The sequence below is a fragment of the Salvelinus namaycush genome, chromosome 27 (assembly GCF_016432855.1).
Source record: "Salvelinus namaycush isolate Seneca chromosome 27, SaNama_1.0, whole genome shotgun sequence".
Taxonomy (NCBI): domain Eukaryota; kingdom Metazoa; phylum Chordata; class Actinopteri; order Salmoniformes; family Salmonidae; genus Salvelinus; species Salvelinus namaycush.
The window spans coordinates 17,047,857-17,075,091 of NC_052333.1; the positions used below are offsets into that span (position 1 = coordinate 17,047,857).

Sequence of the window (27,235 nt, forward strand, 5' to 3'; positions counted from 1 at the left end):
GAAGGAAGGAAGGAAGGAAGGAAGGAAGGAAGGAAGGAAGGAAGGAAGGAAGGAAGGAAGGAAGGAAGGAAGGAAGGAGTCAGCAATAAAGAGCGAAAAAAATAGTATAACTGAATATGTGGAGAGCAGTGAATCAGGACTAGCTATTACTGGCTGACGAGGGTAAACACCATTCATTTAGAAGATAGGAGAAATGGGTCCGGGCTATTAGCAGAGGTGTCTAAGTGAAAAAAAAGAGAGAAAAAAATAAAGGAATATTACTGATGCAGAAAATAGAGGGAATTGGCTCCCAGTCAAGACTAATGGTGAAGGGAGATGTGTGAATGAAAGCCTGAACTAGAAGTAGGGGCCACATTAAATCAGATTGCGGGCTGTGAATGGCCACAGGGGCATATGCATCAGTCGTGAAAAGTGGATAACCACAATTATTCGAAAGAAATGGGTCCAGTGTATAAAGAAAAACTATTTATAAAATATGGGAATGAGATTGAGGTGTTGGACACTATGGAGGAGGGTAATGATGTGGAAGATATTATTGTTAAGTATTAGATAAAGTTGTACACAGAAGGTAAAAAATAAAAATGAAAACTGGGTATGAAAATGGTCTGGATCTGTTCATACATTTTTTCAGTTCACTTATGAGTTCCTTGAGGTGTAAAACATCAGTAATGAGCTTGTCAAGCCCTATTCAGCAAGGCTGTTCTCTAGTGCTGATAAACACTAAATCAATACTAAATCTCAGGAGGACAGAGTGTTTGTTTCTAACAGACAGAGATGATCTTGCCACAGACGTAGCTAGGAGTGAGTGATTATGTAGGCTGTGTGTGAAGAGTGTGAAGCAAGGCAGGCAGACTAGGGCTGTCGCACAAGTCATTCAAATGCAATTGAGGGAAAAACAGTTGCGACACCACACCAGATGCGAGCCAGTTTCCCATGAACTTGAACTACTTTTGACTATTGAGATGAAGGAGAGGAGACAAGGAGAGGAAGCCACTTTAGACTATTGAGATACTATCCAAGTCAACAACCAGGCCACTTCTAGAGCCCTCTCAGTGTCACCACGACACATTGACAGCAGCACAGTGTCTCTCGGTTCTCTGTCAGCTGTTGTAAGCCTGCTGTGAAAACACACCGAGTAGATCAACAGTCTACAGTCTACACAGTCACACACAAACACAAACGGATTGATTGTGATTGATGTAACGCAACGTTTATGATAGACAATGTAAACAAACATTACTTTTGTGGCCCTAGTTAAAGAAATATGAGTGTTGACTTAAAATGATTTACAAAGGAGTGACTTTTCTACTATGAACTAATAAAAACAGAACGCTAGTGACGAACGCTAACTTAATGAAATCCAATATTGGAACCCTGGAATAATCCCCAAAATTCAGACTCTTCCAGAAAGGAAAGCAAAAGCACGTTTTTCACCTGAAGTATTATAAATATTTGAAACCCAGGTCTGACTCAGAGTAGATGTTAGTAGCGTAGCCAGACATTTGTTGGTGGGTGAAAAAAAGTAACAATATATACAGTACCAGTCAAAAGTTTGGACACACCTAATCATTCAAGGCTTTTTCTTTATTTTTACTATTTTCTACATTGAAAAATAATAGTGAAGACATCAAAACTATGAAATAACACAAATTGAATCATATAGTCACCAAAAAGTGTTAAACAAATTAGATTATTCAAAGTAGCCACCCTTTGCCTTGATGGCAACTTTACACACTCTTGGCATTCTCTCAACTAGCTTCATGAGGAATGATTTTCCAATAGTCTTGAAGGAGTTCCCACATATGCTGAGCACTTACTGTCTGCTTTTTCTTCACTCTGCGGACCAACTCATCCCAAACCATCTCAATTTGGTTGAGGCCGGTGATTGTGGAGGCCAGGTCATCTGACGCAGCACTCCATCACTCTCCTTCTTGGTCAAATAGCCCTTACACAGTGTGTTTTGGGTCATTGTCCTGTTGAAAAACAAGTGATAGTCCTACTAAGCGCAAACCAGATGGGATGGGGTATCACTGCAGAATGCTGTGGTAGCCATGCTGGTTAAGTGGGTCATGAATTCTAAATAAATCACCAACAGTGTCACCAGCAAAGTAACCCCACACCATCACACCTCCTCCATGCTTCATGGTGGGAACCACACATGCGGAGATCATCCATTCACCTCCTCTGCGTCTCACAAAGACACTTGGGTTGGAACCAAAAATCGCAAATTTGGACTCATCAGACCAAAGGACAGATTTCCACTGGTCTTATGTCCATTGCTCGTGTTTCTTGGCCCAAGCAAGTCTCTTCTTATTATTGGTGTCCTTTAATAGTGGTTTCTTTGCAGCAATTTGACCATGGCCTGATTCGCACAGTCTCCTTTGAACAATTGATGTTGAGATGTGTCTGTTAATTGAACTCTGTGAAGCATGTATTTGGGCTGTAATCTGAGGTGCAGTTAACTCTAATGAACTTATCCTCTGCAGCAGAAGTAACTCTGGGTCTTCCTTTCCTGTGGCGGTCCTCAGTTTCATCATAGCGCTTGATGGTTTTTCCAAGTTCTTGAAATGTTCAGTATTAACTGACCTTCATGTCTTAAAGTAACGTATGTTTCTCTTTGCTTATTTGAGCTCTTCTTGCCACAATATCGACTTGGTCCTTTACCAAATAGGGCTATCTTCTGTATACCACCCCTACTTTGTCACAACACAACTGATTAGCTCAAACGCATTAAGATGGAAAGAAATTCCACAAATGCCTTTTAACAAGGTATACCTGTTAATTGAAATGCAGTCCAGGTGACTACCTCATGAAGCTGGTTGAGAGAATGCCAAGAGTGTGCAAAGCTGTCATCAAGGCAAAGTGTGGCTACTTTAAAGAATCTAAAATCTAAAATATATTTAGATTGTTTAACACTTTTTTTGGTTACTAGATGATTCCACATGTGTTATTTCAAGAAAAACCCTGGAATGAGTTGGTGTGTCCAAACTTTTGACTGGTACTGTATTTTTTAGGGGAGGAAACAGCTAATCTCATGCTTTTCTACACATTTGGCCATGAGGCAGAGCGAACATATTGCATGTTTAAGCTAATTAAAGTTCAAATATATGTGTGTTTATTGTGATAAAGGCACTGGATTATGAGCTGTCTTGTTTGCTAAATGAACAAATGAAGTAGGCAGTGTCATGGTGCATATAGCCATAGAAGCACAGTGACATATCCCACTGGGCACAGACATCAATTCAAATCAAATCAAATTGTATGTGTTACATGGGAAGTATACGACAGGTGTAAACCTTACCGTGAAAGGCTTACTTACAAACACTGAACCAACAATCAGCTTCAAGAAATAGAGTTAAGAAAAGATTGACTAAATAAACTAAAGTAAAAAAGAGAAGAAAAAAGTAACACAATAAAATAACAATACCGAGGCTATATTCAGGGAGTACCGGTACCGAATCAATGTGCGGGGGTACAGGTTAGTCGAGGTAATTTGTACATGTAGGTAGGGGTAAAGTGACTATGCATAAATAATAAACAGCGAGTAGCAGCAGTGTAAAAACAAAGGGGGAGGGTGTCAATGTAAATAGTCCGGGTGGCTATTTAATTAATTGTTCAGCAGTCTTGTAGCTTGGGGGTAGAAGCTGTTAAGGAACCTTTTGGACCTAGACTTGGCGCTCAGGTACCGCTTGCCGTGGTGTAGCAGAGGGAATAATCTATGACTAGGGTGACTGGAGTCTTTGACATTTTTTTGGGCCTTCCTCTGACGCCTAGTACAGTATATACAGTTGAAGTCGGAAGTTTACATACACTTAGGTTAGAGTCATTAAAACTAATTTTTCAACCACTCCAAAAATATCTTGTTAACTTCTCTAGTATAGGGGGCAGCATTTTCACGTTTGGATGAAAAGCATACCCAAATTCAACTGCCAGCTACTCATCCCCAGAAGATAAGATATGCATATTGTTAGTAGATTTGGATAGAAAACACTCTGAAGATTCTAAAACTGTTTGAATCATGTCTGTGAGTATAACAGAACTTATTTAGCAGGTGAAACCCCGAGGACAAACCATTCCGATTTTCTTTTTTTGAGGTCACTCTCTTTTCAATGGATTTTCATTGGGAATACAGATTTCTAATTGACCTTCTTGCAGTTCCTACCGCTTCCACTGGATGTCAACAGTCTTCAGAAATTAGTTGAGGGTTTTTCCTTTGTGTAATGAAGAAGTACGGCCATTTTTAATCAAAGTCACTTGAAGTGTCCTGTTAGATAGAGACGCATGACCAGAAAGCATGCTACAGATTGTTTTAATCCTGTATTGAAAACAGATAGACCCGTCTTCAATTTTATCGATTATTAACGTTTAAAAATACCTAAAGTTGTATTCCAAAAGTAGTTTGAAATGTTTTGGCAAAGTTTACCGTTAACTTTTGAGATATTTTGTAGTGACGTTGCGCAAATTGGAAGCTGTTTTTTTTCTGGATCAAACGCGCCAAATAAATGGACATTTTGGATATATATGGACGGAATTAATTGAACAAAAGGACCATTTGTGATGTTTATGGGACATATTGGAGTGCCAACAAAAGAAGCTCGTCAAAGGTAAGGCATGATTTATATTTTATTTCTGCGTTTTGTGTTGCGCCTGCAGGGTTGAAATATGCTACACTTTCTTTGTTTACTGTTGTGCTATCATCAGATAATAGCATCTTATGCTTTCCCCGTAAATCCTTTTTGAAATCAGACATGTTCGCTGGATTCACAACATGTGTAGCTTTAATTTGGTGTCTTTCATGTGTGATTTCATGAAAGATAGATTTTTATAGTAATATATTTGAATTTGGCGCGCTACATTTTTTCTGGCTTTTGGCCAAGTGGGACGCTACCGTCCCACATATCCCAGAGAAGTTAACAAACTATTGTTTTGGCAAGTTGGTTAGGACATCTACTTTGTGCATGACACAAGTAATTTCTCAAACAATTGTTTACAGACAGATTATTATATTAGACACGTTCTGTCTCCTAGAAATGAACGTACTTTGCTGCGAAAAGTTCAAATCAATCCCAGAACAACAGCAAAGGACCTTGTGAAGATGCTGGAGGAAACAGTTACAAACGTATCTATATCCACAGTAAAACGAATCCTATATCGGCATAACCTGAAAGGCCGCTCAGCAAGGAAGAAGCCACTGCTCCAAAACCGCCATAAAAAAGCCAGACTACGGTTTGCAACGGCACATGGGGACAAAGATCGTACTTTTTGGAGAAATGTCCTCTGGTCTGATGAAACAAAAATAGAACTGTTTGCCCATAATGACCATCGTTATGTTTGGAGGAAAAAGGGGGAGGCTTGCAAGCCGAAGAACACCATCCCAACGTGAAGCACGGGGGTGGCGTCATCATGGTGTGGGGGTGCTTTGCTGCAGGAGGGACTGGTGCACTTCACAAAATAGATGGCATCATGGGGGAGGACAATTAGGTGGATATATTGAAGCAACATCTCAAGACATCAGTCAGGAAGTTAAAGCTTGCTCACAAATGGCTCTTCCAAATGGACAATGACTCCAAGAATACATCCAAAGTTGTTGCAAAATGGCTTAAGGACAACAAAGTCAAGGTATTGGAGTGGCCATCACAAAGCCCTGACCTCAATCCTATAGAAAATATGTAGGCAGAACTGAAAAAGCATGTCAGCGAGCCTACAAACCTGACTCTGTTACACCAGCTCTGTCAGGAGGAATGGGCCAAAATTCACCCAACTTATTGTGGGAAGCTTGTGGAAGGCTACCCGAAACGTTTGACCCAAGTTAAACAATTTAAGGGCAATGCTACCAAATACTAATTGAGTGTATGTAAACTTCTGACCCACTGGGAATGTGATTAAAGAAATAAAAGCTGAAATAAATCATTCTCTCTACTGACATTTCACGTTCTTAAAATAAAGTGGTGATCGTAACTGACCTAAGACAGGGAATTTTTACTTGGATTAAATGTCAGGAATTGTGAAAAACTGAGTTTAAATGTATTTGGCTAAGGTGTATGTAAAGTTCAGACTTCAACTGTAGGTCTTGGATGGCAAGAAGCTTGGCCCCAGTGATGTACTGGGCCGTACACACTACCCTCTGTAGCGCCTTAAGGTCGGATGCCGAGCAGTTGCCATACCAGGCGGTGATGCAACTGGTCAGGATTGTTAGGTTCTTATTTTTCAGAGTAAATATCCCACGGACACTAGAGAAGCTTTAACCAAGTTTAATTCTTCCCAAAGGTTCTGTACAGCTGTAATCAGACAGCAAAACATTTTCCTCCATCACAGTTATATCCTACATCCTACTTAATACTTAATACACTCCCTCTCTCCAATCCTTACAGTTTATGCCCAACAGGAACAAGGTAACCAGATACTAAACCCTGATTACTCCCTTAAGGGGAACTGACGTCACCTCTCACCTCCTGACCTCAACCCCTCCTTCACCTAATCCACAGCTATCCATCTGTCTTCCCTATATCAACACATCGCTCTCCTCTCCTCCATCAAACACATTCCAAAGCCTTCTGGCTTTCTACAGACTCTTTCTATTCAAAGCTTCTTCTCTATCATTTATTTAATATCTCAATGTTCAAAGTTTAGCCGATTCCAACAGGATGCTCTTGATGGTGCAGCTGTAGAACTTTTTGGGGATCTGGGGACCCATGCCAAGGTCTGTAATACCAACTTGTTTCAAGCAGACCCCATAGTCCCTGTGCCCAAGAACACCAAGGTAATCTGCTTAAATTACTTTCACCCCTTAGAACTCACATCTATAGCCATGAAAGGTTTTGAAAGGCTGGTCATGGCTCACATCAACACCATCATCCCAGACACCCTGGACCCATTCCAATTCACATACCGCCCCAACAGATCCACAGATCAAAATCAAATAAAATCAAGATGATGCAACCTCTATTGCACTCCATACTACCCTCACCCACCTGGACAAAAGGAATACCCATGTAAGAATGCTGTTCATTGACTACAGCGCAGCATTCAACACCATAGTCCCCTCCAAACTCATCATCAAACTCAGGACCCTGGGACTGAACACCTCCCTCTGCAACCGGATCCTGGACTTCCTGATGGGCCTCCCCCAAGCGGTGAGGATAGGCAACAACACATCCGCCACACTGAGGATCAACACGGGGGCCCCTCAGGGGTATGTGCTTAGTCCCCTCCTGTAATCCCTGTTCACCCACGACTGCACGAATCCAACACCATCATACATTTTTACCCCCTTATTTTACCAGGTAAGTTGATTGAGGACACATTCTCATTTTCAGCAACAACATGGGGAATAGTTACAGGGGAGCGCATGACTCCAACACCATCATCAAATTTGCTGACGACACAACAGTTGGGCTTGGCTTCCCTGTGGGTGGCCCACCTGTGCCTACACGGCTGGTAGATGTACTCACAGGTAAGTAGAACTTATTTCCATCCGTGAGGTGGGCGTGGCTGTGGGAGCTGAGAATGCTGTCATTGGTCAGGTTCATGGTAGGGGGTGTGGTCAAAACCTCATCTTCCAGGAAGAACTGGAAAGAGGTTTAGAAGAGAGAAAGAAGAGAGGGGAAGAGAAGTTAGACTTTAGCCCTACTAGGCTGTATTCCAGTGTGATCTACCAGTGGAATGACATTCATTACATTGCAAGTATCATTTTGATGGCTATAACGGAAGACTTGCCTGCCAGTTTTGCCTGGCACATCCTCTACACTCACTCACGCACACACACACACACACACACACACACACACACACACACACACACACACACACACACACACACACACACACACACACACACACACACACACACACACACACACACACACACACACACACTTACACACACACACACCATGTTGAACACAGCCATGACCAGTATAAGAGCGGTGGTTGTCATGGTGAGGACCAATCGGAGCCAGGGTTTGTTGGCGATGATGATGCGTGAGGAAGTAGGGAGCCAGGGGAGAGAGCACCACGATCCTTTACCTCCCTGCTGAGAGAGACAGAGAGAGAGGGAGGAAGGAAGGAAGGAAGGAAGGAAGGAAGGAAGGAAGGAAGGAAGGAAGGAAGGAAGGAAGGAAGGAAGGAAGGAAGGAAGGAAGGAAGGAAGGAAGGAAGGAAGGAAGGAAGGAAGGAAGGAAGGAAGGAAGGAAGGAAGGGAGAGAGAGAGAGGGGACAGAGAGACAAGCAGGGGGACAGATAAAATGACAATGGGACTGGGAAAAGAGATCAAAATAGTGAGTACAATCTTAAATAGAGAGAAAGAGAGAGAGACCAGAGACAGAGAGACCAGAGACAGAGAAAGAGAGAGAGAGAAAGAGAGACCAGAGACAGAGATACCAGAGAAAGAGAGACCAGAGCAAGAGAGACCAGAGAAAGAGAGAGAAGGCTAGGGACAGTCCTGTATTGCCATAGTGCAACGGGAGAAGCCATGAAATTGAAGACTATGGGGGACAAGAACAAGAACAAACAACAGCTGCAGTAACAGATCTTAAAGAATGCCGCTGCAATGGATAGCTACCGTTTTACGGGCTCCTGAGCAACAATTTTATGGGGCTTTTTTGTTGGCTAATCTTAATTGTACATAATGTTTCTGCCATCGTTTCCTATGACCAAAAAGAGCTTCTGGACATCAGAACAGTGACCACAAACCTCGATTTGGATGAAGAGTTCTACTTTACAATTACATAAATCCTATCAACGGGACGTGAAGAACTGTAATATCGTATGTTTCTCGGAGTTGTGGCTGAATAAGGACATGGATAATATGCATCGGCAAGACAGGACGGCAGCGTCGGGTAAGCTCAAGGTGGGAGGTTCTGCTCGCCGGAGTTAGAATAGCTTATGATAAGCTGTAAACCATACTATTCACCAAAATAGTTTTCATCTATATTTTTCGTAGTTGTCTATTTACCATCACAAACTGATGCTGTCACTAAGACCGCACTTCACGCAATGAGCTGTATAGGGCCATAAGCAAACAAGAAAATGCTTATCCAGAGGCGTTGCTCCTAGTGGTCGGTGATATTAATGCAGGAAAACTGAAATCTGTTTTACCTAATTTCTACCAGCATGTCACCTGTGCAACTAAAGGCAAAACACTCTAGATCATCTTTATTCCACACACAGAAACACATACAAAGCTCTCCCTGGCCCTCCATTTGGCAAATATGACCATAAAAGGCTCTACATGGTCAATCCGATGTGTGCAGTGGACACACAGCCTTTACTACAATATGGCTTCTGCAGAAGTCAGGGCATTCATACTTCTTGTGCTTCGCATAGCAGAGCAGGCCTGTTGTGAAGGAAGTTGTCAAGGAAGTGAGTTCGTGTTTATACAGCCACCACCAACCGTCAACCAAACATGTCATTGCAGAGCTATACGGAGCACTCCGCATTGTTACAACATTTTTGAGACTCACGGCGATGCGTCACACCCTCAATACGGAGCCTCCGACCACATTTTTGGATCAAGCATAAATTGCCTTCAACTCTATCCTCCTGATTCCTGCTTACAAGCAAAAACTCAAACAGTACCGCTGTTCCGCGCTGAATACGGAAGTGGTCCGATGAAGAGGATGCTAAGCTACAGGACTGTTTTGCTAGCACAGACTGGAATATGTTCGGGGATTCATCTGATGACATTGAGAAGTTTACCACATCAGTCACCACCTTCATTAATAAGCGCATTGATGATGTCGTCCCCATAGTGACGGTATGTACATATCCCAACCAGAAGCCATGGATTACAGGCAACATCTGCACTGAGCTAAAGGCTAGAGCTGCCTCTTTCAAGGAGCAGGACACTTATCTGGATGCTCCTAAGAAATCCCGCTACCACCTCCAATGAAACTACTACTACGCCGGCTCTGAGGATGTGGCAGGGCTTACAAACTATCATTGAAGCTGAATACGTTCTCTGTAGCCGTTGTAAGACCTGTAGCCCTTTCCTGCAGTCATTACCAAAAGTGCTCTCTTTGGCCTCATGGGTGGAATGTTAATATTTATTTTCATAGTTATTAAAATGACGAAAATCCGGTGTTTCTATGTCAATTTTATTTTCTATATTTCAGTCTTATGTGATGTATATAAAGTGTAATATTGGAATGCAACCTCAAAATGTTATGCATTTCAACTGTATATCAGACATGGTACAGGTGTCTTCCTTTTTGTGGTAGGGAAATAAAGTACTTTTGTTTCAAAGTAGATTTGTTTAAGACTACTACAGGTTAACATTCACAAGACCACAGGGCAAGATGAATTACAACTGGCAAGTGTTTTCACTGACATTTTCAACCTCTCCCTGACCAAGTCTGTAAAACCTACATGCTCAAGCAGACCACCATAGTCCCTGTGCCCAAAAACGCTACGATAACCTGTATAAATGACTATCGCCTCATAGCACTCACATCTGTAGCCAATAAGTGCTTTGAAAGGCTGGTCATGGCTCACATCAACACCATCATCTCAGACACCCTGGATCCACTCCAATTTGAATACCGCCCCTACATATCCACAGATGACGCAATCTCTATTGCACTCCACACTGCCCTCTCCTACCTGGACAAGAGGAACACCTATGTGAGAATGCTGTTCATTGACTACAGCTCAGCGTTAAACACCATAGTGCCCTCCAAGCTCACCACTAAGCTAAGGACCCTGGGACTGAACACTTCCCTCTGCAACTGGATCCTGGACTTCCTGACGTGCCGCCCCCCCCCCCAGGTGGTAAGGGTAGGCAACAACACATCTGCCACACTGACCCTCAACCCAGGGGCCCCTCAGGGGTGAGTGCTTAGTACCCTCCTGTAATCCCTGTTCACCCACGACTCCAACACCATCATACGTTTTTACCCCCTTTTTTTATCAGGTAAGTTGACTGAGGACACATTCTCATTTTCAGCAACAACCTGGGGAATAATTACAGGGGAGCGGGAGGGGCTGAATGAGCCAATTGGAAGCTGGGGATGATTAGGTTGCAATGATCGTATGAGGGCCAGATTGGGAATGTAGCCGGGACACCACGGTTAACACCCCTACTCTTACGATAAGTGCCATGGGATCTTTAGTGTCCACAGAGAGTCAGGACACCCATTTAACGTCCCATCCGAAAGACAGCACCTTACACAGGGCAATGTCCCAATCACTGGCCTGGGACATTGGGATATTTTTTTGTTGTTGATGAGAGGAAGAAGGGCCTCCTACTGGCCCTCCAACACCACTTACAGCAGCATCTGGTCTCCCATCCAGGGACCGACCTGGACCAACCCTGCTTAGATTCAGAGGAAAGCCAGCATTGGGATGCAGGGTGATATGCTGCTGATGACAGAAAGGTGGTAGGCCTGATCACCAATGACAATGAGACAGCCTACAGGGAGGAAGTCAGAGACCTGGCAGTGTGGTGCCAGGACAACTACCTCTCCCTCAACGTCAGCAAGACAAAGGAGCTGATCGTGGACTACAGGAAACGGAGGGCTGAGCACGCCCCCCTTCACATCAACGGGGCTGTAGTGGAGCGGGTCGAGAGCTTCAAGTTCATCTGTGTCCACATCGCTAAGGATCTATCATGACCCACACACATCAACACAGTTGTGAAGAGTCAACTCTTTTCTCTGTATACATCAATGATGTCACTCTTGCTGCGGGTGATTCTTTGATCCACCTCTACGCAGACGACACCATTTTGTATACATCTGGCCCTTCTTTGGACACTGTGTTAACTAACCTCCAGACGAGCTTCAATGCCATACAACACTCCTACCGTGGCATCCAACTGCTCTTAAATGCTAGTAAAACTAAATGCATGCTCTTCAACCGATCGCTGCCCGCCCGACTAGCATCACTACTCTGGACGGTTCTGACTTAGAATATGTGGACAACTACAAATACCTAGGTGTCTGGCTAGACTGTAAACTCTCCTTCCAGACTCACATTAAGCATCTCCAATCCAAAACTAAATCTAGAATCGGCTTCCTATTCGCAACAAAGCTTCCTTCACTCATGCTGCCAAACATACCCTCGTAAAACTGACTATCCTATCGATCCTTGACTTCGGCGATGTCAATTACAAAACAGCCTCCAACACTCTACTCAGCAAATTCGATACAGTCTATCACAGTGCCATCCGTTTTGTCACCAAAGTCCCATATACGTCTTTGCAAGGTGTAGCTCCTACTTATCTCAGCTCACTGGTCACCATAGCAACACCTACCCGTAGGACGCGCTCCAGCAGGTATATTTCACTGGTAATCCCCAAAGCCAACACCCCCTTTGGCCGCCTTTACTTCCAGGTCTCTGCTGCCAATGACTGGAACGAATTGCAAAAATCACTGAAGTTGGAGACTTATATCTCCCTCACTAACTTCAAGTATCGGCTGTCAGAGCAGCTTACCGATCGCTGCAGCTGTACACAGCCCATCTGTAAATAGCCCATCCATCCAACCAACTACCTACCTCATCCCATATTTGTTTTGTTTTTCTGCTCTTTTGCACACCAGTATTTCTACTTGCACATTCCCATCTGCACATCTATCACTCCAGTGTTAATTGCTAAATTGTAATTACTTTTCCACTATTGCCTATTTATTGCCTTAACTCCTTACTTCATTTGCACACACTGTATACAGATTTTTCTATCGTGTTATTGACTGTATATTTGTTTATCCCATGTGTAACTCTGTGTTGTAGTTTTTGTCACACTGCTTTGCTTTATCTTGGCCAGGTTGCAGTTGTAAATGAGAACTTGTTCTCAACTGGCCGACCTGGTTAAATAAAGGGTTAGGGTTGTAAATGAGAACTTGTTCTCAACTGGCCTACCTGGTGAAATAAAGGGTTAGGGTTGTAAATGAGAACTTGTTCTCAACTGGCCTACCTGGTTAAATAAACCTACCTGGTTAAATAAACCTACCTGGTTAAATAAACCTACCTGGTTAAATAAAGGTGAAATAAGAACATTAAAAGAGAGGGCACAACAACACCTCTTCCCCCTCAGGAGGCTGAAAATATTTGTCATGGGCCCTCAGATCCTCAAAAAGTTCTATAGCTGCACCCTTGAGAGCATCTTGACTGGCTGCATCACCACTTGGTATGGAAACTGCTTGGCATCCGACCGCAAGGCGATACAGAAGGTAGTGCATACAACCCCGTACATCACTGGGGCCGAGCTCCCTGATATCCAGGACTTCTATACAAGGCGGTGTCAGAGGAACGCCCTAAAAATTGCCAAAGACTCCAGCCACCTAAGTTATAGACTATTCTTTCTGCTTCCGCACGGCAAGCGGTACTGTCTGGAACCAACAGGACCCTGAACAGCTTCTACCTCCAAGCCATAAGACTGGTAAATAGTTAGTCTGGGCAGCTATTGGTTAACTATTTAACTATCTGCATGTACCCTTTTTGCACTAACTTTGACTCATCACATACGCTGCTGCTACTGTTTATTATCTGACACTTTATCCCTACCTATATGTACATATCTACCTCAATTACCTCGTACCCCTGCACATCGACTCAGTACTGGTAACCCGTGTATATAGCCAAGTTATCGTTACTCATTGTGTATTTATTATTAATTGTATTATTACGTGTTATTACTTTTCTATTATTTCTCTATTTTCTTTCTCTCTGCATTGTTTGCGAAGGGAGTGTAAGTAAGTGTGTCACTGTTAATCATAATAATTTGCAATTCAAGCATTTAAAACAGTTTGGTTTGTTTGCAGTCTTGAGCACTATACTATCCCATGTCCTTCCATCTGTCTTTTGTTCTGTTTTTCTGTCTATACAGTGTTTACTACCAATCCCAGGATTTGGGTTGGCTCAGATACAGTATACAGAGACACTCTGAGACATCACAAATGGTTTAAGGAGAAATCTCAAGGTAGAACACCATGCAGGGACCAGGGCCAGACAGACTGTTGTGTTGCAGACTGTTGTTGTATAATAATGTGTTCCACCAAATAATGAGTCCCAGACTACTGTCTTTCAAGCTCCATCTCTCCTCCACTGTCTGGTATCAGGTTAAAGTCTTCAGAGAGGATGAGAAAAGTATTTATAGGTTCTTTGTTATTTGTTTACTTTCTAGTCTTTCTTATCGTCATCTCATCTCACCCTGCTGCTGTAAGGACACAGCTAATGCAGGAGTGTGTGTGTGTGTCTTGTCGTTTAAAACCCCATGTTCCAGGCTGAATACAGCCTGTCTTTGAAGCAAACATGCAGGTACACACGCGCGCGCGCGCACACGCACACACACACACACACACACACACACACACACACACACACACACACACACACACACATAGTGTCTCATTTGTAAATGGTGTTCTCTGTTCTCCAGTGCTGGTGTGACAGACACAGCTGTTGCAATCTGAGAATCCATATCCTGATAAATTAATGATACGGTGTGACTGCAATACCATGCAGCTTTAATCAAATATACACTGTAAGCCTTCTCCATATTTTGTCTTTCTCTCCACCACCCTCTCTCTCTCCCTTCTCTATCTTCCTGTCTCTTTCTCTCTCTATCTTCCTGTCTCTCTCTATCTTCCTGTCTCTTTCTCTCTCTATCTTCCTGTCTCTTTCTCTCTCTATCTTCCTGTCTCTCTCTCTCTCTATCTTCCTGTCTCTTTCTCTCTCTATCTTCCTGTCTCTCTCTATCTTCCTGTCTCTGTCTCTCTCTATCTTCCTGTCTCTTTCTCTCTCTATCTTCCTGTCTCTTTCTCTCTCTATCTTCCTGTCTCTCTCTCTCTCTATCTTCCTGTCTCTTTCTCTCTCTATCTTCCTGTCTCTTTCTCTCTCTATCTTCCTGTCTCTCTCTCTCTCTATCTTCCTGTCTCTTTCTCTCTCTATCTTCCTGTCTCTCTCTCTCTCTCTATCTTCCTGTCTCTTTCTCTCTCTATCTTCCTGTCTCTGTCTCTCTCTATCTTCCTGTCTCTTTCTCTCTCTATCTTCCTGTCTCTCTCTCTCTCTATCTTCCTGTCTCTGTCTCTCTCTATCTTCCTGTCTCTGTCTCTCTCTATCTTCCTGTCTCTGTCTCTCTCTATCTTCCTGTCTCTCTCTCTCTCTATCTTCCTGTCTCTCTCTCTCTCTCTATCTTCCTGTCTCTTTCTCTCTCTATCTTCCTGTCTCTGTCTCTCTCTATCTTCCTGTCTCTGTCTCTCTCTATCTTCCTGTCTCTTTCTCTCTCTATCTTCCTGTCTCTCTCTCTCTCTATCTTCCTGTCTCTTTCTCTCTCTATCTTCCTGTCTCTGTCTCTCTCTATCTTCCTGTCTCTTTCTCTCTCTATCTTCCTGTCTCTCTCTCTCTCTATCTTCCTGTCTCTCTCTCTCTCTATCTTCCTGTCTCTGTCTCTCTCTATCTTCCTGTCTCTCTCTATCTTCCTGTCTCTTTCTCTCTCTATCTTCCTGTCTCTCTCTCTCTCTATCTTCCTGTCTCTGTCTCTCTCTATCTTCCTGTCTCTCTCTATCTTCCTGTCTCTTTCTCTCTCTATCTTCCTGTCTCTCTCTCTCTCTATCTTCCTGTCTCTCTCTCTCTCTATCTTCCTGTCTCTTTCTCTCTCTATCTTCCTGTCTCTGTCTCTCTCTATCTTCCTGTCTCTCTCTATCTTCCTGTCTCTTTCTCTCTCTATCTTCCTGTCTCTTTCTCTTTCTATCTTCCTGTCTCTTTCTCTCTGGGTGTGGGGAGGTTACTATGGTGTTTTTAATCAAATGAAGATGGCTCATTAAATAAAGACAGAAAGTCTAAAGTGTCTCTCGCTCTATTCCTCTCTATTCTTCCCTCGCTCTTCCCCAGCTCGTTCTTCCTCTCTCTCTCCTCCTCTTCATCCATCTCTCTTCTCTCCCCCCTCACACTTCTCTCTCTCTCTCAGTGTGTTCCACACTTGCATACAATAGACAGGATTTTCGGTTTCAACAGTAAACCCAAGGTCATCACTGACAATTCATTCATTCAGCCTTACCCATTGAGAGAGAGTGACAGAGATTCACTATGGGGAATCACTAAAACAATACAAAAATACACTATGGAAAAAGAAGGAACAGCACATCAGACATCAGCTCAATGTAGTTGAAGAATCCATAGACTAACCTAAATTGGAAAACTCTAAACAAACAACAACACAAATAAGTATCTATCCAAAATGGAGATGTATGGGTTACCCACTTCTCCAATCTTTTTGGCTCTATAACAAAGAACAAACAGAAAAAACATATACATGATCAAATACAAATCTTAGAATCAACTATTAAAGACTACCAGAACCCACTGTATTCTCCAATTACATTGAATGAACCACAACACAAAATACAAAAAACCCTCCAACCCAAAAAGGTCTGTGGTGTTGATGGTATCCTCAATGAAATTATAAAATATACAGACAATTGGCTATACTAAAACTCTTTAACATCATCCTTAGCTCTGGCATCTTCCCCAATATTTGGAAACAAGGACTGATCACCCCAATTCACAAAAGTGAGGACAAATTTGACCCCAATAACTACCGTGGGATATGCGTCAACAGCAACCTTGGGAAAATCCTCTGCATTATCATTAACATCAGACTCATACATTTCCTCAGTGAAAACAATGTACTGAGCAAATGTCAAATTGGCTTTTTAACAAATTATCATACGACAGACCACGTATTCACCCTGCACACCCTAATTGACAAACAAACAAACCAAAACAAAGGCAAAGTCTTCTCATGCTTTGTTGATTTCAGAGAGAGAATGAGAGAGAGAGAGAGAGAGAGAGAGAGAGAGAGAGAGAGAGAGAGAGAACAAGAGAAAGTGCAAGAGACAGAGAGAGAGAGAGAGAGTGCAAGAGAGACAGAGAGAGAACAAGAGAGAGAGAGAGACCAAGAGAGAGAGAGTGCAAGAGAGACAGAGAGAGAAAGAGAGAGAGACAACGGGAGAGAGAGAGAACGAGAGAGAGAGAGCGAGAGAGAGAAAGAGAGAGAGAGAGCGAGAGCGAGAGAGAGAAAGAGAGCGAGAGAGAGAACGAGAGAGAGAGAGAACGAGAGCGAGAGAGAGAGAACGAGAGAGAGAGAGAACGAGAGAAAAAGAGAGAACGAGAGAAAAAGAGAGAGAGAAGAGGTATGAAGAGAAAGGAGTAGATGATGTGGGTGTGTGTGTGTGTGTGTGCTTGCATGCGTGTGTGTGTGTAACTTACCAAGATGTGGCTAGAGAAACATATGACCAAGATCAGAGCTAAAAGGAGGAAAGACATGCCGAAGGAGATCCCCAACACTGCTGTTCTGTAACACACACACACACACACAATGTGTTAACTACCTCCAGATGAGTACTATAGAGAGCAGTAAAACGATAATGTATTTGAATTGGAACCAGTGAACTGCGACCCACTTCCACTAAGTACTACATACTTCCCCCTATTATGCAGGCCTATGTTTCCTGAATACAGTTTATATTTTCTAACAGAAGTTAGCCAAGTAGACGGCTGATTTAGGCGTGTCATAAAATGATGATGTCATGTCTAAATGGAAGAGACGTTAGTCTGAATGAGAAAATCAATGATGCTTTCAGAAGCTAGAGTATCTCTGTCTATGGCTCTACCCCTCCTGGCTCCTGTAAACACACACAATTAACTAAATGATGATGCAGTGCATTGGACCTTTTTTCCTTCCATAACGAGAATTCATCATCATCATTATCCTTGTCATCATCAAAGTAATCTTCATCATCATCATCGACATCTCAGACCCAGACCTTTTGATTCACATTCTAACCATCAGACGTTATTCATATCTTTCATCTGTGTTTTCTTTCTTTCTTTCTCTTAATTGCTGTATCTTAAGGCGTATCATTTGCAGCTGCAATTGGGGACCTTATTGATGTGAGACTCAATCGATCAAAGATGCATTTCGTCTCTTGACACTGTAATTGCGAAGTTCTCTGTTTTTATAGAGAAAAGAACACGGACTTGAATGGCTTTTAGCACATCTAGTATTCCCACTATGAGGGCTACGATGCAGATTGTATGCTAAGTAGTATTGAACTGGTGAGTATCATGAAGAGTACTATGAAAGGCACTGTGAAGAGTACAGATGCACAGGACAAGTACTGTATCCATACTATGTAGTGTACTATGTAGTCTACTATGAAGTGTACTATGTAGGGTCCAGACTTACTTGGGCAGGACCAGTATCTGCACTATGAAGATGCAGCAGAAGATGAGACAGGCACAGGTGACGTAGTATTTAAAGGCTGGCAGAGTGGTGGCTCGATACTGGGGACATTAACACACACATGGTCAACAGGTGGTGGTCAAAATGAAGCATTTTTTTACTGTAACTTCACATTATAACTCTCTAACACGTTCTAACTTTCACAGCAATCATCTTTTCTTTTTATGGAGTCACTGCATTTTTGTCTGGGGCAGCAGTGGCAGAATATGACATTTTCATTTTTCAATTTCATTTGCATTTGACTGAACTGCAGTGTTGTTGTCCTACAGCACCTCCTTCTCCAGAGTCTTGTTGTGAAAGAACAGTGAGATCCTCTGGATGTCCTCAGACTTCAGCCACTGCCTACAGAGAAGAGAACACAGAGACACTCAGACAGCGGTTCACACAGACACTAGCAATACATCAGGGACATTAAACAAGACACCTCAGAATTTCCTCCCTTCCAACCATCATTTCGATGCATTTGGGACATTCTTTCCCCCCCCATTACACGTCATGTTTTTAATAACTATTGTTTCGTCTGTTATTTTATGTTGCTCTTTAAGTATCTGCACTCCTGAATTGAATTGAATTTTAACGTAAACCCACTTGTCACATAAAAGGTACTGAACTAAGTGCTTCATACAAATGATAATGAATGGATTATACAACAGGCTTTTCACTAGGTCTCAAAGAGCTTTAGTTAGTAAGGTGGGGAATTCACCTCATCTACCACCAATGTGAAACACCTACCACACTTGATGATGCATAACAACATGGCTGTCACTGTTCTAGAAATAAAGCAGGTGTGTAGTCGTACTAACTTTTGTGAGTTGATGCCGTCGATGGTTCTGATCATCCTCTCTTCCAGTTCCTCTTCAAACCGTCTCTTCTGAGATTTAGTCCTGAGAGGAAGAACAAGATGCAGCATACTCAAGGACAAACACAGATAGCCCTACAAGGAGACAGGATGACCTGTAATGAATGGGAATCATGTACCGATCTAGGATCTTCATTTGATCACCCTGTTCCAGGAGAACTGTCCTGCAATGCAGGAAATGTAAAACTTGTAGTGTTTTTGAGGTTAAAAAAGCTTCTTACGACACTTTTTAACAACCCCTAAAAGAATATCCACATAATAATTCACATTTCCTGTTGCTGCAGGATTATTTTCCTGCTGTAGTAAACTGGATGAAACTAAGATCCTACATCTGTAATGGAATCTATAGTGGTGTAGAAAGGAGCCATAGGTTGGTGTCTATAGATAGATCTATTCCTGGAGGAGGATGAGAGAACAATATTACTCAGATGGGTAGACAGTCTTGACACAGGAAATAGTGACATCAACCGTGTATTGTTCTACACAACCAATAACATAACAGCAATAACATTAAACCAAGGTTAGGCCTGAATGATCTTACCCATCAAACCCTTCTTTAATACCTTTTGATATGCGAACAATAACGACAGGCAATTTTCTGTATACAGAACATATAGTACAGCGATGCCAACAATATGAGTATGTTGATCAATATTATATCCTGTTTGGTGTCATGTTCTTAAGACATGACTGGTGTAAAGGAAAGATGACTGATCTGTAGGGGTAAAGTCTGGTGGTCTGGTGTAAAGTAAAGATGACTGATCTGTAGGGGTAAAGTCTGGTGGTCTGGTGTAAAGGAAAGATGACTGATCTGAAGGGGTAAAGTCTGGTGGTCTGGTGTAAAGGAAAGATGACTGATCTGTAGGGGTAAAGTCTGGTGGTCTGGTGTAAAGTAAAGATGACTGATCTGTAGGGGTAAAGTCTGGTGGTCTGGTGTAAAGGAAAGATGACTGATCTGAAGGGGTAAAGTCTGGTGGTCTGGTGTAAAGGAAAGATGACTGATCTGAAGGGGTAAAGTCTGGTGGTCTGGTGTAAAGTAAAGATGACTGATCTGAAGGGGTAAGTCTGGTGGTCTGGTGTAAAGTAAAGATGACTGATCTGAAGGGGTAAAGTCTGGTGGTCTGGTGTAAAGTAAAGATGACTGATCTGAAGGGGTAAAGTCTGGTGGTCTGGTGTAAAGTAAAGATGACTGATCTGTAGGGGTAAGTCTGGTGGTCTGGTGTAAAGGAAAGATGACTGATCTGAAGGGGTAAAGTCTGGTGGTCTGGTGTAAAGTAAAGATGACTGATCTGTAGGGGTATGTCTGGTGGTCTGGTGTAAAGGAAAGATGACTGATCTGAAGGGGTAAAGTCTGGTGGTCTGGTGTAAAGTAAAGATGACTGATCTGTAGGGGTATGTCTGGTGGTCTGGTGCAAAGTAAAGATGACTGATCTGAAGGGGTAAAGTCTGGTGGTCTGGTGTAAAGTAAAGATGACTGATCTGAAGGGGTAAAGTCTGGTGGTCTGGTGTAAAGTAAAGATGACTGATCTGTAGGGGTAAGTCTGGTGTAAAGGAAAGATGACTGATCTGAAGGGGTAAAGTCTGGTGGTCTGGTGTAAAGTAAAGATGACTGATCTGAAGGGGTAAAGTCTGGTGGTCTGGTGTAAAGGAAAGATGACTGATCTGAAGGGGTAAAGTCTGGTGGTCTGGTGTAAAGGAAAGATGACTGATCTGTAGGGGTAAAGTCTGGTGGTCTGGTGTAAAGTAAAGATGACTGATCTGAAGGGGTAAAGTCTGGTGGTCTGGTGTAAAGTAAAGATGACTGATCTGAAGGGGTAAAGTCTGGTGGTCTGGTGTAAAGTAAAGATGACTGATCTGAAGGGGTAAAGTCTGGTGGTCTGGTGTAAAGTAAAGATGACTGATCTGAAGGGGTAAAGTCTGGTGGTCTGGTGTAAAGTAAAGATGACTGATCTGAAGGGGTAAAGTCTGGTGGTCTGGTGTAAAGTAAAGATGACTGATCTGAAGGGGTAAAGTCTGGTGGTCTGGTGTAAAGTAAAGATGACTGATCTGAAGGGGTAAAGTCTGGTGGTCTGGTGTAAAGTAAAGATGACTGATCTGAAGGGGTAAAGTCTGGTGGTCTGGTGTAAAGTAAAGATGACTGATCTGTAGGGGTAAGTCTGGTGGTCTGGTGTAAAGTAAAGATGACTGATCTGTAGGGGTAAAGTCTGGTGGTCTGGTGTAAAGTAAAGATGACTGATCTGTAGGGGTATGTCTGGTGGTCTGGTGTAAAGTAAAGATGACTGATCTGAAGGGGTAAAGTCTGGTGGTCTGGTGTAAAGTAAAGATGACTGATCTGAAGGGGTAAAGTCTGGTGGTCTGGTGTAAAGTAAAGATGACTGATCTGTAGGGGTAAGTCTGGTGTAAAGGAAATATGACTGATCTGAAGGGGTAAAGTCTGGTGCTCTTGTGTAAAGTAAAGATGACTGATCTGTAGGGGTATGTCTGGTGGTCTGGTGTAAAGGAAAGATGACTGATCTGAAGGGGTAAAGTCTGGTGGTCTGGTGTAAAGTAAAGATGACTGATCTGAAGGGGTAAAGTCTGGTGGTTTGGTGTAAAGTAAAGATGACTGATCTGAAGGGGTAAAGTCTGGTGCTCTGGTGTAAAGTAAAGATGACTGATCTGAAGGGGTAAAGTCTGGTGGTTTGGTGTAAAGTAAAGATGACTGATCTGAAGGGGTAAAGTCTGGTGGTCTGGTGTAAAGTAAAGATGACTGATCTGAAGGGGTAAAGTCTGGTGGTTTGGTGTAAAGTAAAGATGACTGATCTGTAGGGGTAAAGTCTGGTGGTCTGGTGTAAAGTAAAGATGACTGATCTGTAGGGGTATGTCTGGTGGTCTGGTGTAAAGTAAAGATGACTGATCGGAAGGGGTAAAGTCTGGTGGTCTGGTGTAAAGTAAAGATGACTGATCTGTAGGGGTAAGTCTGGTGTAAAGTAAAGATGACTGATCTGAAGGGGTAAAGTCTGGTGGTCTGGTGTAAAGGAAAGATGACTGATCTGAAGGGGTAAAGTCTGGTGGTCTGGTGTAAAGTAAAGATGAATGATCTGAAGGGGTAAAGTCTGGTGGTCTGGTGTAAAGTAAAGATGACTGATCTGAAGGGGTAACGTCTGGTGGTCTGGTGTAAAGTAAAGATGACTGATCTGAAGGGGTAAAGTCTGGTGGTCTGGTGTAAAGTAAAGATGACTGATCTGAAGGGGTAAAGTCTGGTGGTCTGGTGTAAAGGAAAGATGACTGATCTGAAGGGGTAAAGTCTGGTGGTCTGGTGTAAAGTAAAGATGACTGATCTGAAGGGGTAAAGTCTGGTGGTCTGGTGTATAGTAAAGATGACTGATCTGTAGGGGTAAAGTCTGGTGGTCTGGTGCAAAGTAAAGATGACTGATCTGTAGGGGTAAGTCTGGTAGTCTGGTGTAAAGTAAAGATGACTGATCTGTAGGGGTAAAGTCTGATGGTCTGGTGTAAAGTAAAGATGCCTGATCTGAAGGGGTAAAGTCTCACCTCTCTCTTCTCTGGTAGTGATACTGGCCCATTGGAACATCCTGAAACACACAATCACAGAAGGTGAGGCTGGACATGAGTGTGTTTCAATATGTTTGTGTGTGTGTGTGTGTGTGTGTGTGTGCGTGTGTGTGTGTGTGTGTGTGTGTGTTTACTTACAGTAGTGTTAATCTTGCCGTTGTCAGTAGTCATGCTGTCTCTGTGGTGCAGGTTAGCAAAGGGTTTTGCCGCCCCCCACGACTCCAGGTATCGAGTCATTCTGACCGATGCCCTCATCTTCCCTCCGTCCAATGTAGAACGAGAACGCGTACACAGGTGGGGGCTCCGCCTCTCAACCTGGTGAACCAATCAAAATGGAGAGGAGTATAACTTTCCCCCCCCCTTTTTTATCTTCTCTAAGATCTATTTCTCAATTCAAGCAAACAGCTTCATGCCGTTTTTATGTATTATAAACAGTAGTATATACCCAATAAATCGGTAGTTTATAAACGTGAGTTTTTAGAGTATGTTATATCTGTGGTTGTGTTTGGACCATGTTTGGACCACATTCCCAAGTCTCACCTTGGGGTTGATGACCAGGTAGGTGATGACTTCGTGTTCCTTCAGGTAAAAGTCTCTACTTTGTCCCTCCCCTGGTTCCACCTTATAGGAGCCCTTCAGATGCTCCAATGTTACTGAGGAGATATGGACACGCCTGGGGGAGGAGTGAAGAGAGAGGGAAGAGAGGAGAGAGGGAGGAAGGAAGAGAGAGGGTGATTAATAAACATAAGCCAAATGGTTTGTGAATGCAAATATGTCTTGGGAAATATTTCAAGAAACAGTAGACCCCCTATTGGTTGATCGTACCCTGGCACGCCCCCTGCCTCCATGTGATTGGCTAGAGTGACATCATGTGACCAGACATCGTATTGCCACTTCTGGAGGCCGATGACGCCACACAGCACGTTCCCAGAATGCACCCCGACTCGCATATTGATGTCAACCCCAGTAGCATCCCGCACCTTCCTAAGGTAAAAATGTATAACCTCAAATGAACCTTTTTCAATGGGGTGAAAAATATTCTGAGTTTGGGTGTGTGTGTTTGAGGACAAAGATTGTCTCTGTGTGTGTGTGTGTGTGTGTGTGTGTGTGTGTGTGTGTGTGTGTGTGTGTGTGTGTGTGTGTGTGTGTGTGTGTGTGTGTGTGTGTGTGTGTGTGTGTGTGTGTGTGTGTGTGTGTGTGTGTGTGTGTGTGTTTAGCCCACTGGCGCACAAGAGAGGATTAGTTTATCATCACTATTTCACATTGTATTTGCACTACAGCTCACACACAGCTGAGACCCAGTCTGGCTGGGATAGAGGCTTGTGTGTGAGCGTGTGTGTTTGTACATGACTACATGCCTGTGTTTGTGTGTGCATGTACTCATGCATGTGTGTGTGTGCATGTGTCTGGTAGTGCATACAGTTGAAGTCGGTAGTTTACATACACTTAGGTAGAAGTCATTAAAACTCGTTTTTCAACCATTCCACAAATGTCTTGTTAACAAACTATAGTTTTGGCAAGTCGGTTAGGACATCTACTTTGTGCATGACACAAGTAATTTTTCTAACAATTGTTTACAGACCGATAATTTCACTTATAATTCACTGTATTACAATTCCAGTGGGTCAGAAGATTACATACACTAAGTTGACTGTGCCTTTAAACAGCTTGGAAAATTCCAGAAAATTATGTCATGGCTTTAGAAGCTTCTGATAGGCTAATTGACATCATTTCAGTCAATTGGAGGTGTACCTGTGGATGTATTTCAAGGCCTACCTTCAAACTCAGTACTTCTTTGCTTGACATCATGGGAAAATCAAAAGAAATCAGCCAAGACCTCAAAAAAATTGTAGACCTCCACAAGTCTGGTTCATCCTTGGGAGCAATTTACAAATGCCTGAAGGTACCACGTTCACCTGTACAAACAATAGTACGCAAGTATAAACACCATGGGACCACGCAGCCATCATACCGCTCAGGAAGGAGACGCGTTCTGTCTCCTAGAAATGAACGTACTTTGCTGCAAAAAGTGCGAATCAATCCCAGAACAACAGCAAAGCGCCTTGTGAAGATGCTGGAGGAAACAGGTACAAATGTATCTATATCCACAGTAAAACGAGTCCTATATCGACATAACCTGAAAGGCTACTCAGCAAGGAAGAAGCCTCTGCTCCAAAACCGCCATAAAAAAAGCCAGACTACGGTTTGCAACGGCACATGGGGACAAATATTGTACTTTTTGGAGAAATGTCCTCTGGTCTGATGAAACAAAAATAGAATTGTTTGGCCATAATGACCATCGTTATGTTTGGAGGAAAAAGGGGGAGGCTTGCAAGCCGAAGAACACCATCCCAACCGTGAAGCACGGGGGTGGCAGCATCATGGTGTGGGGGTGCTTTGCTGCAGGAGGGACTGGGGCACTTCACAAAATAGATGGCATCATGAGGGAAGAAAATTATGTGGATATATTGAAGCAACATCTCAAGACATCAGTCAGGAAGTTAATGGTTGGTCGCAAGTGGGTCTTCCAAATGGACAATGACCCCAAGCATACATCCAAAGTTGCTGCAAAATGGCTGAAGGACAACAAAGTCAAGGTATTGGAGTGGCCATCACAAAGCCCTGACTTCAATCCCATAGAAAATTTGTGGGCAGAACTGAAAAAGCATGTGCGAGCAAGGAGGCCTACAAACCTGACTCTGTTACACCAGCTCTGTCAGGAGGAATGGGCCAAAATTCACTCAACTTATTGTGGGAAGCTTGTGGAAGGCTACCCGAAACGTTATTCTGACATTTCACATTCTTAAAATAAAGTGGTGATCCTAACTGACCTAAAACAGGGAATTTTTACTTGGATTAAATGTCAGGAATTGTGAAAAACTGAGTTTAAATGTATTTGGCTAAGGTGTATGTAAACTTCCGATTTCAACTGTATGTACGTTTGTGTGTGTGTGTTGTATGTTGTATGTGGGTTTGTGTGTGTTAAGTGTGCGTGTGTGAAAGCAGAGAGCTGGTGTTTTACTTGATGGCCTCACACATGTCCAGTCCCATCTTGACACAGTTGCCTGCGTGGTGTGGGAGAGACTCTGGTAGGCCTGATACACAGTAGTAACAATCACCCAGGATCTTTATACGCATACACTCATTCTCCTGGAGAGAGGAGCGGGAGCGAGTGAGAGAGAGAGGGAAAAAGAGAGAGAGAGAGAGAGAGAGAGAGAGAGTAGGTGAGAGGGAAAGAGAGTAGGTGAGAGGGAGAGAGAGAGAGAGAGAGAGAGTAGGTGAGAGGGAGAGAGAGAGAGAGAGAGAGAGAGAGTAGGTGAGAGGGAGAGAGAGAGAGAGATAGGTGAGAGGGAGAGAGAGAGAGAGAGTAGGTGAGAGGGAGAGAGAGAGAGAGAGAGAGAGAGAGAGAGAGAGAGTAGGTGAGAGGGAGAGAGAGAGTAGGTGAGAGGGAGAGAGAGACATGAGTTAGTAGGGAGAGGAATAGGGAGAGGGGGAAACAGATGCACAGAGCTAGGGAGAGAAAGAGAGAGAGAGAAAAAGTGAATTACTTTGTCTAAATAAAATGTAAAAAATCCAGAGAAAATCAAAATATGACCTTGGGTTTACAGATTATGCATATAACCATTAGCCACCATATTCAAAAATCTACTTTTCATCAACTTTGTATGAACTTTGCATAGCTTGTGGAACTGCATTACTGTGCATCCCTAGTGAACACATACACCTACACAGATGTGCTAATGCCCTCTCACACACACAACGATGACCAAAACACACTCCCACTAGATGTGAGGCTGCTTACAGCAATGCCCAAACATCCAAACTCCTCTGTCTATTATATAACAAACAAATTGCTGGGGCACTAGGCTGTGTGTGTGTGTGTGTGTGTGTGTGTGTGTGTGTGTGTGTGTGTGTGTGTGTGTGTGTGTGTGTGTGTGTGTGTGTGTGTGTGTGTGTGTGTGTGTGTGTGTGTGTGTGTGTGTGTGTGTGTGTGCGTGTGCGCGTGTGCGTGCATGTAGGCCTGTAGCTGTACTGACATGAATCAACAGCTAACACTCCATCCGAGAAAACACAGCAGACAGATCAGCAAGAGAGAAAACTTCCCACGGATATATTACGCACAACTACCGTTATGGTGTGCTAGTTTGTCTGTGTGCGTGTGTCCATGTGTGTGCTAGCATGTGTACATCCGTGTGTGTGTCATCTGTGTGTGTGTCATATGCGTGCGTGTAACATTACCTTGGCGATCTGGTCAAACTTGCCGAACAATTCATTCAGCATGTACACCAGTTCTCCGGGTGAGCAGTCACCAGCCAGTTTAGTGAACCCTACTATGTCTGCATACAGAATACTGAAACAAACAGAGAGAGAGAAACATAGAGAGAGAGTGAGAGAGAGAGAGGGGGAAGAGATTCAAAGGGCTTAAAACAAAGTAAAAAACAAATGTCTTCTACTTTCCTCCTCTCTTTCTTTTCTTATGCTCTGCAGAATACTGCAGAGAGAGAGAGAGAGAGAGAGAGAGAGAAGGGACAAAGGAATACCCATTCAGTAAAAGGCCCAGCAGTCTTTTCTTTTCTCCTCTA

The 27,235-nt window shown here is 43.1% G+C and overlaps 1 protein-coding gene across 1 annotated transcript in view; it reads right to left on the minus strand.

The window, feature by feature from the left end:
• Positions 1-27,235, minus strand: part of LOC120022775 (adenylate cyclase type 2-like) — an 85,967-nt gene that overhangs the window by 20,221 nt on the left and 38,511 nt on the right. Inside the window, exons 6-17 of the mRNA XM_038966769.1 lie at positions 26,892-27,003; positions 25,675-25,802; positions 23,478-23,636; positions 23,193-23,325; positions 22,791-22,967; positions 22,632-22,672; positions 19,045-19,125; positions 18,514-18,583; positions 18,185-18,282; positions 17,206-17,290; positions 7,892-8,032; positions 7,452-7,568 (exon numbers count right to left, since the gene is read on the minus strand). Coding sequence (XP_038822697.1) covers positions 7,452-7,568; positions 7,892-8,032; positions 17,206-17,290; positions 18,185-18,282; positions 18,514-18,583; positions 19,045-19,125; positions 22,632-22,672; positions 22,791-22,967; positions 23,193-23,325; positions 23,478-23,636; positions 25,675-25,802; positions 26,892-27,003 — 1,342 coding nt within the window. The remainder of the gene's footprint in view (positions 1-7,451; positions 7,569-7,891; positions 8,033-17,205; positions 17,291-18,184; positions 18,283-18,513; positions 18,584-19,044; positions 19,126-22,631; positions 22,673-22,790; positions 22,968-23,192; positions 23,326-23,477; positions 23,637-25,674; positions 25,803-26,891; positions 27,004-27,235) is intronic.